Here is a 16,821-nt window from a genome sequence, read left to right as displayed (position 1 = left end):
CAACAAAGTGTGAGTCAAATGCCAACTACAAAGGCATGGTTCATTTGCCAAAAGGTCAGATTGTGTTTCATCAGCCTCACATTAAGGGTCAGGTTGGACACAGTCCCTTTTAATTGTAGCTACTGCACCTTCCCGAGAGACATTACTTGATTATTTCATAAATAATTAATTTGTTGTGATTGCTGCCAAAATGCCTGCCCTTCCCATAGCTCAGTGTCACACTGATTCACACAAGGGGTTAACTGTGAATTTCAAGCTCGGGTGATAAACACTTTGTTGAAATAAATGATCCTGCTCTAGTTTGAAAGAGGATAGAGGGAATCCTGCAAGTGCGCGGTCACATCCATCAGGCGGCCACACAACCGGCCGCGCAATTCGCTTACAGCCATAACCTTTGTGAGAGCAATAATGAAAAACATCACCATGAATGGACAAGGACACAATGCCTTTTTCAATTCGAGACTATGTTAGACTGAAATCATTTGCTGGTTGGAACTAATACCCTTCACGCGCGCTGAGACAGCTGTGCGTAAAATTGTGACAATTTCATGTGAATCTGTTTTTTTTAAAAAAAAAGACAAATTTAGATTTTCACACAGAAAATGAATGATGGGGACAAATTACACATTCTCCAAAACCATTATAAAACAACGAAGTGTTTTTGTAAAACTGAAACTCACGCTGCTGTTGTGCCCGGACCAGTGCACCATCGCTTGGTTGTGTGCAGAGTCTCCCGACAGAGCAAAAGTAGAAGTGTCCAGGTGCGGCTCACTTTGCCTCGGGTTAGACCCTCGGGCTTCCTCCCCAGTGCGCCGGTACTCGGCTCTGGAGTTGGAAACACCTTGGACAGTCTCCACAAACCTCTCTCCCGACTGCGCTTCTCTACCAATACTCGTCTCCACATTTTCACTGTATGTTGTGCCCACACTCCTTTTTACCATCTTTCTTGCGTCAGGAAATGTGTTTTCAAGCATAATAGTCGCTGCAGGTCGCCTTTTGTTGCCCTCGGAGATGTTTCCGTACTTTACACCAGGTATTTTGAGACGGCTGTGATAGTTTGGTGCCGTTTTGAAGCCGGTCGGTGTCTCATTTCCAAGTCCACTCTGTGTTTCATACACCTCTTGCTTACCATTGCTCGGTTTCAAAGCGCCAGCTGCTCCCGTCTCAAAAGCGCTTAAAACTTTTGAGCTATTGCCGACCTTTGATTTTCGGGTTGCAAATGTCTCCAGGCGATAAAATCTGTCATTTGTTCGGGGAGAACTTATTTCCGCTTGAGTCACAAACTTGGGGTGAAAAGGGTGCAGCAAAACGAAAGCCAAAAGAGAAAAACTCCAAAACGACCACAGTCCCATTGTGTTTTTCCAGACTGAAGTTGTGCCAGTGGAGGGATGACAAATATGTGGCAGAGCTATTCAACTTCTAAAATATTCAAGGTAATCTTTCTGCAGACCCGCTCTGCAGACCCGCTCACGTCCAGGAATTTGTCAAAGTGAAGGACCAGTCGGGGAGGCGCTGCGCAGCACACAAACGCGCCGACGGAGAGTGAGTGCAGGAGAGGCTTGAGCTCATTGTTCATGAGCATGTTTGAAATAGAAAAGCGACTTGAAATTGTTGAAATCACCCGAGAATCATTTTGAAATCATTCCACGTCCGGAACGTCACAGTTTTTGATTCAGTTCCGTCTCAGGCTATTTATGTAAACCTATAAAAGTTATCCAAAACAGCACCTGATTGACTCGGAGCGGTAACAGCAAAAGAAATTCGTGTTTTGCAGAATAGAGTTGTTTACACGATCTGGAAACGTGTTTTTCATCTGAAACGACAGAAAAAAAACATCATTTGCTTGCATCAATCAACACCAGATTCACCTGTCAACGGTGTGGACGCGCGTGCGCATTTGTGAGGGTACTCTTGGGTAAATTCAGTCGGACTTCCTGGTGAAGATTCAGACGTGTTACTGATAACATTTTGATGTGCAGATCTGCAGGATTTCCACTGTGCCTGTATCTGTGGTGACACCATCAGGGTTTTTTTTTAATTAGGACATTATTACAACGAGCCTCAGGCCTTCTCCTGCACAACAGCCGGAAAACAAGCTGAGCTTTGAAATCTTACTATGATATGTTTGTTGTCATCTTCATCACTTCACAAAGGAAACAAGCCTCCAACAACTCTGTTAAGATCTTGGCACCTCCACATTTTGTGTTATACATTCATTTTTACAGTGCACATTTGAAAAATGGAGCTTTCTCCAAATCAATATGCTATTTGAGAGGAATTAGTTTCAATTAGTGGAGCCAAATGAATCCTGAAAGGCAATTCCTATTTCCTGCTGACAGAGCTCTCTGTCAGTTGTTGCAGAAATTGTATGACATTCTTGTTAAGAAAGCCTTATTTTTCAACTTTTAAAACTTCTTATGATGCCTCGTGATGAGGAGCTAAAAGACATGCTAAACGTATTTGCATCAGCTGCCAGACGGCTGCCCGGGGACGACCGAGAAGAGAGTTATTTCCATGTTCTTTATGGACAACAAGCATATCCTTGGATCACATGAACAGGACGAAGAACGGTGCCAGATATCTCCTTATAATGAGAGGGTAGGTGTTGCATATATTTTGAGGTAAAGTTAGAACAATTACTGCTTTCTGTCACTTTTAAACCAATTCAAGATCTGAAGATGCTCAACACAAACTTCCACACATGAAAATGTAAAGTAGTGCTGACAGTTATGAAACAAACTATAAAAGTGAAGAGGAGAATACTATTGTGCTGCGAGCTGTCTTGACGTACTCTTCATTTGATAGTGAACACAATGTCTGAAAACAGGTAAAAGCATATAACATGCATTTTCAGTAATCATATTTAGGACTGCAGCTTGTTACTATACTGGGGATGAACTCTCAGCTGCAAAATCATGCATCTACTGAGCTGTAAAACACAGTGTAGTGGGGGGGATAAAAAGACTTCAGCGTCCTTGAAAGCTGCACAGCAAGAACCAAGCACAAAACAATTCACTGGAAGGACTGACACTGACATGAGTTCATTGCTGAGAACAGCACCTTCTGATCTTGCACACGTCCTCAGACAGTGCAGTGAAAACAGCAATCAGTAGGCTAGCCAGTAGTGCCATCCTCCTCCGAGGGCTCACTTCTTGGTCCCTGTTTTTTTGGCACGGCTGTACAAACAAATTGAGATTCATACAAGTGAGGGTTCCGGGCAGCAGGTGCTACTGTTTCAACTCCACCGCACGCCAGACAGCTCACTCTCTCTACAGGCCATTCCCGCCAGAACGCCTCTGCAATGAGGGGGTAATTGGACTGATCACACTCTGTTTACCCATTATGCTGCTAAAATGAAGTGGGCTGTTCCCAAACACACTGTGACAGGCTGTAGAGGGAGGAGGAGCCTCTTCCATCACCGACACATCTTTTAATCTGTACTAACCTTGGGCCAGGAGAGCTCTGTGAGGATTTCGGTGTCTTTGTGCGCGTGCATGTGCGAGAGACAGAAAGAAGCAGAAAGAGCCGAGTGTTTATGTGTGAGGAAATATCTGGGGGGGGGGTTTAATGTGTCTGTGTCCTACATCTTGCATGTGCTTAAACTATGACAAGGAATATTGCATATCTTCCTGGGTGGAGAACATCTCAGAGTCTGCATAAATCTGAGCCACAGTGAAAGAGAATAAGAGAAAAAGATGAGATGAGAGGACTAGACTGAAAACTGTGTACATCGGTGTAGCTCATTCAATTTTATGTGCTCTCCTCCCCAGTGTAGATCATTAGCAAGATTATCAGATGTAATCATCTCATTCTGGTGGCGCATAACTCAGACAGTCCCTGCAAACGGCACCGTCCTCTCTCCTGTTTCCACTGGAGACAGGGAGCAAACTCTAAAGCTTTCAGGACAAAATCCCATTTGTGCATCCGCTGTCTGCATCCCAAGCTTGTTAGTTCCAACACTTCAGTGATCCCGGTGGAGCGGACGCATAGGCAGTAGCAGGAACCATAATGGCCATCACCCAGACAGCTCACACTCGCATGCAGGCGATGAACAGCAAGGTGCACTCCCCACTCAGCTATACCCATGCCATTAAAAGGAGGAACTTTCTTTTATTGCGGATGGCAAACCACTTATTTTGTACCTCCTTCATCGTCTGGATGAAATAAAGGCATTTTAAAATCACAGTGGGAGGAGTAGTTGAGGACAGTTTGCCACTGCAATAAACTGGCCCTGTCACTGAAAACACAACTCCCCTCATTGGCGAATCACTGTATTACTATTATCGCTTTGATGACTTTGTTCCTGAGCCGTTCCCTGTACATGATGATCACAGGCACATCAAGACATCAATACAATTTACTTATTCTCCCACAGCTGCAGCTCATCTTTCACACACAGCTGTAATGTATGAGTTTGCAGGATTTTCCAAGATGTTCCTGGTCAGTTATTGTTTTTGTTCATCCAAAATCCAAAATTCTTTCACATGATCCACATTATTTAAAGGATATTTACGGTTGTTATAGCTTGGATTGTCGTCAGGTTCTCCTGTGATCTGGGAGCACACAGACAATCTCACAACAAAGTGTGATGGGGCAATAAAAGACAAGCAGTCAGTTGATCAGACAAGTTGCAGCCAACAGTTTAGGATTACCATGCTTTGGAGGAAACATAAAAAGTGAGCACACCCAGAATGTCCCTCATTGCAATCCAGCCTCCTGGAATTTACATTTTTATGCAACTAATTAGGCAACAGCAAAGAAATGTGATGCCACCAGAATTACGTTTTCTATCAACATAATGAGGAAACTATGTAAATGACCGTATCTGCAAAGTCACAAAATGTTGATACTGAGCGCGTCAGTAAAATGTTCACTTGTTTTCCCCACAGTGCAGTCTCTGCTCTTGAAGTACAATTTCTGTTATTAGCAATTAAGCACTATAAAGGTTTTTTAGGATTATGTTTTGGCGTTCAAAACGCTTGGTTAAGCTTGGAGAGAGGTGGTGGTCTTGGTTAAATGTTGAAAAAGTCATCAGGGACTTGAAGCACAACATATTTACTTTATTAACATTATTCAGAGCCACCATCTTTCCTCACCAAAGTGTTTTTATTGTCTTTACCTAACCACAAACTGGGCTTTGAACGCCTGCCACCCACACCCACCCCCACCCCACAAGGACATGTGTGCAGTGTATAACTATAGCACCCGCACTAAATATTCAGTTCATAGTTGATTTAGCTTTGATAAGAAGTGTCTTTTATCAAGTAATGTTTTTTCCCCTGTCAGTACACTGTATGTGAACAACCACAGGATGGATGAGAATGGCATGCAGTGATTTGTAAATAAATAAAATGCACAACAAAAATGAAATTAAAGTTTCACTGATGAAATGTCTTAAAGGTTGCATATTCACGTACTTCACACTTGTATCTGGAAGTCATACTAGAACGGGTTTACATGCTTTAATATTTAAAAAAAAAAACTATTTTGATAGCAGACATGGCGTATGCAGCTGTTTTCAGCCTTTCTTTGAATGCTCCATTTAAGAAAAACAAAACAATTGCTGCTTTGCTCTCGCCTTCCACATCCTCATGTTGGCGGGAGCTGGCATTAGAGAGGAAAAAAACAATGGTGGACAGCGAGGTGAACTCAGGAGGCAGACAGTCGGCCTGCTATAGGGCTGGATAAGGTCACATGAACAGCAGATCCCCTTATGACATCATAAGGGGAGCCAAATCTAAATCTGGAGCATTTTTCACACATATTTGCTGACAGATAGAGCAAGAGAAAAAGAGAGAGGACTGTCTTTTCTCATGGTTTGACCATCTCGAGGCACATGTTTATGTTAAAAAGACATTAAAAAGTGCATTTTGCATAATATGGAACCTTCAAAGGTTTATATACGAGATTCAGCACCACTAGTTATCTCACTAGAGCACTAGCATCTCAGACCAAAACAATTTTTTAATAATTTTTTTATCTTTCTTGGTGTGGACGGACCATGAGACTAAATCTGATTTAAATTCACCATCCAAAATGAACTCTGCAGGGAACAAAATGAAGGCAGCTATTGCATTTCCTCTCAAAGCCTAATTGTCAAAACACATTATTAATATATACACAAAATGATCATCTTTCCGCTCGTTTTTCTTGCCCTGCTGAACTTGTTTTTAGTGTTGTCACCATGTTCGACTGATCTTGGCAATTAACTTTGTGAGTGCAGTGTTATTATCACCATTGCCTCAGTGGAGAGCATGTCATTTTCTCCTTTACAGAGTTGGGAGATTGTTTCTATACACTACTGTGCTTGCGTGATCTCTCAGTGCTACTCCCACCATGGTGAAATTCATACTGGAAAGTGACATACCCAGGCAAAATGTGTGTGACTGTCTGTCTCTGTCAACCATGTGATGGACGGACAACTTTCACGAGTTGGTTTCATGTCTTGTGCACCGACATAAGCTGGGAAAAACACCAAACCCTGAATAGGTTTGATAGATGTAAGATGTAAGTGAGTGAATTAGTCCTTTGTCCTCATAAACCACTTCTGAGAGAATATGTGCATAAACATATGTGGCCTCAGATACAGTTTTTAGTCCTTTTTGCTTAAATATGTCAGCTTACTCAGCCAGCAGTTATGACCAACAGACACAATGACACAATTATACGTCTGCTGTGTTCATTACTAACAAACATGTTTATTTATTGCCACTGAAGCGCGAACACCATCTGTTATCAAACTGAAATTTTTGACCCACTTAATAAATACCGTATCCTAAAGCAAAATACCAGAGATTTTTTCAGAAAGGCATTAATGACTTGCATAAATGAGCATTCAAACTCTTTTGAACCTCAGCCTAGTTGTTGGCATATTCCACTATCTGTGTTTTTTTTCTCCTAGGGAGACATCCATGCTGAAGACATTTGTGTCCACATTTCATCTACTGGATGGATCTTGATGCCAGACAAAGAGAAGCATTTCAAATCTGTAAAGCCACACTTATGTATAATGACACTTTCCATAGGAAATGAAGCCGTACTTCACACATAATTGCATTACCGTTTGTTGAAGGGTGAAATTAAGAGGGAATGGGTGGGGAGAAACAAGGTAACTATGCTCATCTGGTGCCAGCTCCTACAGTATAAGGACGGTTTTTCTACCAATTGGTACTGTGTAGTACTGGTGCAGCTCACGTACACTTTACATAAATCTCATTTTTTAATATTTATGTTTAGTCAAACATTCCCTGAATCTACAGTGACCTCTGCTTTCACTGGAACCGTATCAGTAACACATCATCACATGGACACAATCTCTGGTATCTAGCTTTAAGACATCTGTTCACAAATGTTGCTGAGGATGTCAGACAATATTGTGGGAGTAATATATGCATGCATAGATTTAAAGATCGAGTGGTATTCTTATGTAAGTGGGTTCCAGTAGGATTGGATGGCAAACAATTAGAAAAGTGATGGATTAGATTAGAAAAGTGATAAAGAGTGACACTGAGTTCATCCAAATCCCCTTTCTCCTTCTTAGCATTAGTATGATACTGGGGCAGATTTATAGCAGAATAACATGGCAAATTAAAAGGAACCAGTACGTGTTTAGAATGAGAACTGATTAAAAAAAACGGTCTTCCCATCCTTTCCGCTCCAACATCATAAAAAAGCAATGGTTGTATCAGTTTACTGTTGTGTTGTAATTTATGCTGACAAGAGAGAGGCCAGAGGAAAGAAATGTCTTCCCCATTATGGATTGTGTCCCACATTTACACATCGGTCGTGTGGGCATACTCGGACTTTCAGTGGGTTTCCTCTAGGCTTTCCTTACAGACTGAAAGCAAAGTCGATACTGCTTAGAACCCTCTGCAACTTTTCTGAGATTTTTTTAAATTAGCACTTTATAACTTGGCCAAAGGTGGTGTGGTTTCTGCTCCCTAACTTATTTGGGTCTATTGGCAGGCAATTGCTCGCCACCAACAGACCTTTTCCTCCCATCACACATGCCCACAAACACACACATGCACACACTCACACACACGTTGGATCCTTTTTGTCTCTCTCTCTTTCTTGGTCTCCGTCTTCCTTTCAAGTACACTCTCATCCCCCCCCACCCCACCCGGCTACGCCCCCCCCCCCCCCCCTGCCTATGTCTTGACTTGCACTTCCTCGCTTCTTTCCCATCTCACCCCCTTTTGAAGTCTGAGACAGCTCGAAATCCAACGTGGTTCTTTTTTGGACAGCCATGGGGAAATGGCTCAGAAAGAGGGGCTCAAGTTCGATTACAGTTGTTAATCAAAAATCTACACTGCCCAGCATGGCGTGATGTGAGAAATGATTGTGGTTTCGATCTGTCAAAGCTACTATATGTAGCATGCGCAAACCTATATGAAGATATATTGTACTGTACATCTAAACACTTACTCTCTGGGCAGAATTAGAAAAATGGAACCTCGCTAGGACTATACAAAGCACACACCCGTGACGATATGCAAGAGAGGACAAATAAAACAGAACAAATACACCACCAAATATCCATGCTCAAGCTATTGTATCTTCTTTGGCTCAGTGCAACTCATTCACCACCCAGATATAATACAATCCTGCAAACCCTGGATTATGCTCTGTGGCGGTGTTATTGAACATTCACCCTCTGCAGTCTTTAAATTCTACACTGTGTCTTGAATTTTTATGTGATTGTTACATCTGCAGAATCATGTCTTTGTTTTCTTTTTGTTCTAGATGAATTAGACATTCCTGATAGCAGCATGCACTCCTGTCTGTCAAGTTGTCCTTTTGGATTCTGCCACAGGGATAATTTCAGTTTTCTCAAAACTTGGGTCTTATTGTTTCAGTTTTATTATTCCAGTCAGCAGTAATGTTGGCCAAGTCACTCGAAACATGTAAACATGGAACTACATGACTTTACTAGCTGCTCAACAGCAAAAGTAATTAGGCATATCTGTTATTTCACAGCTCCATCGAAAGCATTTTTAAACAACTCCTTAAAGCAAATCCAGAACATCCACACATCACATATTTTGTATTCAACACCCATCAAAACAGAAAACAAGGCATGGCAGTTTGCCAAGCAGCTAGCCTATGATTTGGAGGTATTTACTGACCTCAAGAGCTAGTTTAATGCTAGCCTGTGTGACTGCATGCAGCGTTTTCATTGTGGTTCACACACCGTTAAAAACACACAACATATAAATAAGACAACTGGAATTACAAATATTGGTACAGTAGAGGCTAGTTGTCTCCCCACATTCAGTTGTCAAGCTTACATGTTTGAGACCAGTCAGTCAGCTGAACACAAGGAGACCAAACTGATATCGCCCATCAAACTCCGGATAAGACTTCCAACAAGTCAACCCCTAAACTGTCAACCACACCAAGCTTTACTTTAAGTTTAATAATCACTGTTTCAAAAACATGTCAAATTCAAATTGTAATCACTAAAAAGAGCTCATCTTTCTCATCATCTTGCTCATCGTCTGAAGTGTCAAGAAATGCTGCAGTTTTTCCCCAAAGTTAGCTAAACTGAACCAAAGCTGAACTTTGAAATTATTACCTGAACAGTACATCCTAAACTTTCATCACAGTTACATCCATTGTCCAAAGAAGGAAATCACTTTGACAAGTAGTGAAAACGCTGCTAATAAACTCAAATTGAAATTGAAAAGCAATAAAAATATATTTTTTTAATTGGTTTTTCATGTCATTGTACTGTCATGGAATGAACAATAACAATTCAAAGCGTCACCACCCAGTAGCCACCACCTTTTTCTGTTGAACCTGCATCATTATCCCATCTGGCATTATCCCATCTCCATTTCATAATGGAGTAGACTGATGGCGATGAATTGCTTGCCACAAGCCTCACTCTCAATTGCTATTTTTTTTCTTAACTTTTCAATTGGAATACCAAGCTGTCACATTTACAGGCTCCACTGTAAATCTCATAATAAAACCATGCAGATGAAGGGAGTGAGAAGGATGAATTAAACTATCTCAGTTCTCACAGCATTTCTCACAGTACAATTGCATACTGTACCCTAGATGACCAGAGTAGAGCAGACAGCTAATTATAAAGCCAGGGTCAATTCAGGACAAAATATTTCATAATATGAAATGGAAGAAGGATGAGAGAGCTGCAGGAGAGCCTTTAGGACTACACCAGATAGAGACATGCCACAGATGTACATGTACAAAACATACAGTAAATAGATTTTAATACAAAGTATTATGTTGCATGAAAACACATTCCTATATGAATGTGTGACACAATAAATTATCAAAATGTTATTGTAAGGCCCAATCAATACTTTTCATCATTATTCAGTGTTATGTAGCCCAAAGTATGTGGAAATCTTAATGCCACAGCATACAATAAATATTTCAGATAACAGTGTGGTTTCCAACATTTTGTCACAACATTACTGACATTACTACCCTGCATAAAGTGAGGTCCATAAAGAAAATTGTTTTTTGGGTTTGGTGTGAATAACTTTGACTGGGGCAGCTTTTATCACCACATCAGTGTCCAGCATTACTCAGGGTTTTGTGGATAAATGGGATGAAGGTAGCCAAGTTCTAAACTCTTGTGGAAAGCCTTCCCACTGCAGTTTGGGCTGTTATAGCAGCATATTAATGCCCATGCGTTACTTACTTTTGGCCATGTAGTGTAAATTTTATGTACAATACTACTACTACTACTACTACTACTACTACTACTACTACTATTATTAATAACAATAATAATAATAACCATCATTATTATTATTATTATTATTAGCACAAATTATCCTGCCAATTTATATTCAGCTTCAAATACAAGCAAAGGATTGATTTGTTACTTTTAAATCAAGTTATATTGGATAAAAGTGTAAATTAATGGTGCTTTCAGGTGGTCCTTGTCCACTTGTAAAGTGGACCATTGCGTATTTTTGTCCAGCTTGTGATCTATAATTGGTCAATATATCACTTGAACTGAACCAATGAACAAGCCACTGTAATGAAGCAAATGGTAGAAGTTTGGTATAAACTCCACCATCTGTATCTGCTTAATTACAAATAAACACAAATTGATTAATTTACAAACATTATTTCCTTGCGCTATTCTTTGTGTGTTGAAGCACAACTAGTACTGGAATCTCAGGTATCATCAAACTTCCCCGTTAACTACGGATATTTTATATTCAAGGGCAACTTACTAGTGACAAACTTTCAAACTTTCCCCCTTGATGAGAACCACCTGAATGCACCATTAGTTTTGTCTCTGAGAGGTCAGTCCATCTCATTTTAGAGGAGCTGCAGGTTCAATGTAGCCTCCAGGTCTTTTGAAGGACGCAGCTTTGTGGGCCGCGTCCTTCAACGGATGTATGCAACAAGAGGCACAGCCTTTATCCTGCAGCTGTGCAGCTGAAGTGAATATAACATTGAGGAAAATATACTGTAAACTATTTTTTACTACTGAAATCAAACCCATTCGAAGCCACAGATTAAAGAGACTCTAAATCAGTGTTACTAGTATTACTTAGGCTCAAATAGCAGCTAATACTTCCATACTACATATAAACATATGGGTGGAAAACATTGGATTGTCAAAACCTGCTCGGACCTACACTAACTCACAGCTGTGATGCCAGTTTTGGAGGCCCTCTGGAGAACCACAATCGCAAATGTGCTGTTGGACAAATGAATAAATAGTTGGCTGGTGTAAATATACATGCACACTAAATTATAATCATGCAGCCTTTACAGATGATATCTGGGCTTTTAAAATTCCTTTATATTGTTAAATGGGTGGAAATTGTCACCAATCTGGCAACAGTAAGTGTAGGAGCGTTTGATTGTTGCAGGGACATGCTAGTTACAACAATAAAAACTGTGAGGAAAATGAAACTCAGAGCATGCAGTGGTACTGCTGGGCAGACAGCAGATGGTGACAGTAAAAAAAAAAAAGAATAAGACCCATCAAAAATGAGCATCGGAAGTTTCAAGAAAAATGGACGAACACATTTTTTTGTCCTCCACAGATCCAACCCTGTGTGTTAAACGTGCATCCAAACCTGCTCCAGTGTCAAACAAAGAAACATGGAGCTTTATTTCCAAACCACGCAACCACGACTCAATGACACTTATTGAGCAACTGCTGCTTTGCTTTGTGAGCAACAAAACCTAATCCACAGAACAACTTCTACAGTGTCTTTTGAGATTGCATGGATCTTGGCAAGGGTACAGTAATAGACTTTTTTTTTGGCTACAACAGAAATGTTCACCGACTTTGAAAACAAGGATGCAATAAAGCAAATAAAGGGATTACAGTTGCTCATTCAACCATTAACAGGTGACAGCAGACATCAGCAAAGATGTAAGTGACCAGTTATTTGCTGTCAGCAGCACAGTGTTTCAGTGTTTCAGCATTGCAATGGATGAAATCACTGATGTGACCAATGTTACTCAGCTGTGTGTTTGGGCGAGTTTCCCAAAAGAAAACTCATTTTGGGAGGAAAACTTGTGCTTAGAGGACTTTCTGAATGCACTCCTGGCATTTTTTTGCTGCAAAACAATCTTGGTTGGTCAAGTGTTGTTAAGTGTGTGCACTGATGGCACCACAAGCATGTGAGGCAAAGAGAGGGGGCTTGTTGATCTTTTGGAAGAACAAAAAGAAAAGTCCAGCTTTGTCAGTTTTCACTGCATCATACATGAGGATCAAAACCTCTGAAATAATTTAATTTCAAAACTTTATAATAAGGGCCGTGCATAAACTGAATTTCATTTTCTCCAGAGCACTAAACTACAAACAGTTCTGGCAGTTAATTGAGGCTATGAGATGAAGACCTGTGATTTCATGATGTATTGTGAGGCGAGATGGCTGACTGTGCTCAAACGGTTCCTGAGCCTCCTCCCCAAGACCCTTTCCTGGACTGCAAGAAGAAAGTCAAAGTTGGAAGACCCCCCATTGGGTAATACAGCCAGCCCCTCTGACTGACATCACCTGTCACCTGCACACTCTGAACTTGCAGCTTCAAGGGAGACATGAGCTCCCAAGCAACATGTTCAATGCAATCAGAGCACCCCAGAACAAAATAACTATTTGTATATCTGCCAGATTTCATCACTCCCCAAAATTCTGTCAATACAAATGACCCATCTCTGCAGCAGCACTTTAGCTCCAGAGGATTTGTTGAGGTTGTGAAAGCGCTGAGGGGAGAATCTGAATCTTCAGTAATGTGAACGAAAACAAGGAGACTTTAATGAAAACCCCTTCCATGTGGATGTATCCCCTCTCACTCCAGCTACCACACAGCTCTGCCAGGCTCTAGGCAGTGAATAGTTACAGACAAACAATCATAGCAAACATTATCGGGTTTGTGACAGAAGCAGATTTGCTCTCTTTGAAACCACTTGTACACAAAGTGATGTCCTTCTTTGAGAGCACAAACAGGGGTCAACACTTTCAACCATGAACACTATTATGAGGAAGCAAGGACAGTAACAACAACAAATATCTTGTGAAGACAGTCGTGAAAAAAAAAACAAACCACATGCCTACTCTCATTCATTCCAGCATTAAGATAAGCCTGTTTTTAATTAGCACTGTATTGGCTGTGTTACATATTGTATGTTGTGGGTTAAAAAAAATTAGTAGGGAAATTTGCTTAATGGTTTAGTTGAATTCTGGTATTTTCTGGTAAAAGTGGATCTGTCAATTTGGCTGTCATGGTCACAGTAGTGAAATAGTAAATCAGGAGATGCTGCAGCAGAGCAGCTAACCAGCTATCTAGCCTACATGCTGACGTTAGCGGCAAGTCAGCTGGTCACTGTTCATCAAGTTGAGGTGTAGGACAAGACAGCGTTTGTAAGTTGGATAACATGGAGACTTTAGCAGCATAAGCTAATGTGGGGGGTGGTTGTTTAAAGTCTGTGGCTAGAATACTAACATCCCCGCTTTATGGAAGATTTTACTGGCTTTATCAAAACGAGAGCTCCCCGTACGTAGACAGACACATAAAGTTAAGTATGCTGTAGCTGACCAAATTCAATTTCAGTTGGGCTTTAAATAGATTTACCTATACTTTATAGAACTGACAAGTGTCTCTAATGGCTGAATAAATTAAAGTGCATAGAATTTATACTCATCATGCGAGTACATTATATAAATTTAATTAATGTTTGAATGAAAAATCCAAATTGATCTCTGTTGCTCTTTAGATCATATGCACCAAATACATTTGGATTATCTTTTTTAAATGAAGTGACTCTATTCTTTAGGAAGTACTATAGGTGTTTGGATAGGGAAAATGAAATTTAAAAAAGGACAAGTATTATCGCAAATGAAATAGTCATAGTCATGATCCTGATGATCATGAATGAGCCCGCACTTCTACAGGCGTTTGGTTAAAGCTGCTCTAATCGATATTTTTATAGTAACAATGGACCCACAGGTGATTATGACCCTACTCAGTTCCCCTCAGATAGAGTAGAGTGTTTTAGCTTTTTTCAAATCATTGTTTTGGTTTTGCAGTCTGCAATATTACTGTTATGTTTCACTCTCACAGCTTTCATAGTGTGATTTTGTGCCACACCAGGTCACTGCTTAAGTGAAAAAGCTCCAAAAAGTCAACATACACAATCACTGCATGGACAAACGTAGTGACTAACTTGTGAACAAAGTGGAGCATTTAGCAGTCTGTCCAGTCAGATATTTCCCTCAGGATTTGTTGGAGAGCAAAACAGAGCTGAAAGGAAAGTGAATATTGAACTTACATTTGCAGGTGGACACAAACATAACTCCAAATGAATACTAATGTTGCTCTGTATCCACTGAACGTGTAAATGGGCAACCGCCTTAGAAGACATTTGCCATATTATGTCATTGCGTTAACAGCTCGTTGTGCTGCACCCAAGTGGCCAAAAAGTCAATTAATGCAGGCTTTTTAAACAACTTTAAATTCAAAGTCTGTAACCAAATCAAGTCTTTCCACATTATTGGTGGACCATTAACCATTCCCAGTGCCAATAAACACTTCTGGGATTTAAATCATTGTGGATTATCAGTGTTTGTGACTTTAAATAATAAACATTCCACATCCTCATTATATGCTGTACATACAATTACATCTAAAACACATTTTGCCTTCAGTTTATTTGCCTGAAGCATCTTAGGCAGCTTCTTTGGAGACCTACTTGGATGCACAGCTTTAACATGCTTATGTGAAATATAAAACCTCTCTCAAACACTGAGAAGAAATGAATAAATGAAGGCTCACATTTAATTTGGTGTTTTGCCAAAGTGCCAACATTGTCATTTCAAGCTACTGAAGCAAAAAGAATTGGTAGTGTAGAGCTTTTCAGGCTGAGGATACAAACATAGTAGCTGTAAGAGTCCGGTGGGCATTCATAATTCCCAAAGTTTAAACTGCCTCCTAAAGGGCCAGAGGCTGAGTCTTATCAGGGATGACACGACTTTTACTCCCTGGATCCCCCGACTGCTCACTGTTGTTAACTCTAATGCTTTACATTCCTTTACGCCGTGTTGAGAAGAAACGGCACCAGTTAAGCTGCACAGTTACAGAGCACTGCTACTGGCAAAGAGGGTATATGTTCATACCCATTACGCAGTCACTCGTCATCACTGGAGATCTGATGGAAGTGCTGTGAGGAAGCGAACAATGTGAGGGGGCAACGTACAGCTGCCGTGCTCCACGCTGTGCTCTCCCTCCCTGGTAGGATAGAAGTATAAAGCTTTCCTCTGAGACTAAATTAAAGGATCTCCCCCCTGTGCCCCGGCTTCTCAGTGCTCTTCTCACTCTCTGTTGGGTTGCTTTCACCACAATGAGATGGAAATGTGACACAGTTAGGTGGGATTCCTGCCTGGGCCTGTACAGAGGAGTGGAGGTGTGTGTGACATATTTCCAGCGACTCCTAGCTGCTCCCAGAACAGCTGCTGAGGACTGTTATGACAGCTTTCCACTGAGAGCACAGGAATCCATCTTCTCTCCACGACACTTCTATTCCAGTTCAGTCACTCTCATTTTTCCTTTTTCCACAGTTTTTTTGCAGTGCTGTCATTCAAGCAGCCTAGATTGGGTTTTGGGGAGCTGAAAAATTGGTGGAAAGCATTACTTTTTTGAATAACACTTGGCAGGTGTAATTACTCAGTTCTGTGAAACCTTTATACAGTATAAGAAAACAGCGTTCCTGAATGCTCGCACTACCTACAGACAGATATTAGAAAGGCACCCTTTGATCTTGCATCATCTCTAACTATCCTTTCAAGTGACATTTGACAGCTTAATCAAATCATAATGCTTTTGGACACATCTGGGATCAGATGGAGACAAGAAAGGGAAAACAAGACTCTCATGTTTCCTTATTTCTTTTCAGTTTATGCCATTGTACAGTATTTAATTTGATACGCTGAGTAAAAACATATATTTTACACTTTCCATGAACTCTACAGAATAGTAGAGGCGTGTGCAGTTCAGCTCCAAATGGTTCACTTAGACTGAATAATCTCAAAACGGGCACCTGTTTATCCTGGCTTTGCTGTGCAATACCAGCAGGAGACCAGGAGGAGACATGTTTTCTGAGCAGCAGCTTATGCATAAAGCCCTGCTGCAAGACACAAAAAGTAAAAATTAAAATCCTCCTCCCAGAAAAAAAGCTGAGAAAACAATGGAATATGATTTTCTGCGTTTGCTGTAAGTCATTCTGAGGGCGCAAGGCAAATTTTTATTTCTTTTAATAATCTCTCTGAAACAGATGACATTAATGTTCCACTGATATTGTCTAGCTGTGGGTTAAAGG

General features: G+C 40.7%; 1 protein-coding gene across 1 annotated transcript in view; it reads right to left on the bottom strand.

Annotated features, from left to right (window-relative positions):
- LOC139210544 (VPS10 domain-containing receptor SorCS3-like) overlaps positions 1–1,352 on the bottom strand; it is a 38,915-nt gene extending 37,563 nt beyond the window's left edge. Inside the window, exon 1 of the mRNA XM_070840581.1 lies at positions 681–1,352. Coding sequence (XP_070696682.1) covers positions 681–1,352 — 672 coding nt within the window. The remainder of the gene's footprint in view (positions 1–680) is intronic.
- Positions 1,353–16,821: the final 15,469 nt, after the last annotated feature.

The sequence above is a fragment of the Pempheris klunzingeri genome, chromosome 12 (assembly GCF_042242105.1).
Source record: "Pempheris klunzingeri isolate RE-2024b chromosome 12, fPemKlu1.hap1, whole genome shotgun sequence".
In the NCBI taxonomy this organism is placed as follows: Eukaryota; Metazoa; Chordata; class Actinopteri; order Acropomatiformes; family Pempheridae; genus Pempheris; species Pempheris klunzingeri.
The sequence above is the reverse complement of the archived record's forward strand: the minus strand, read 5'-3'. Positions and strand labels throughout refer to the sequence as shown.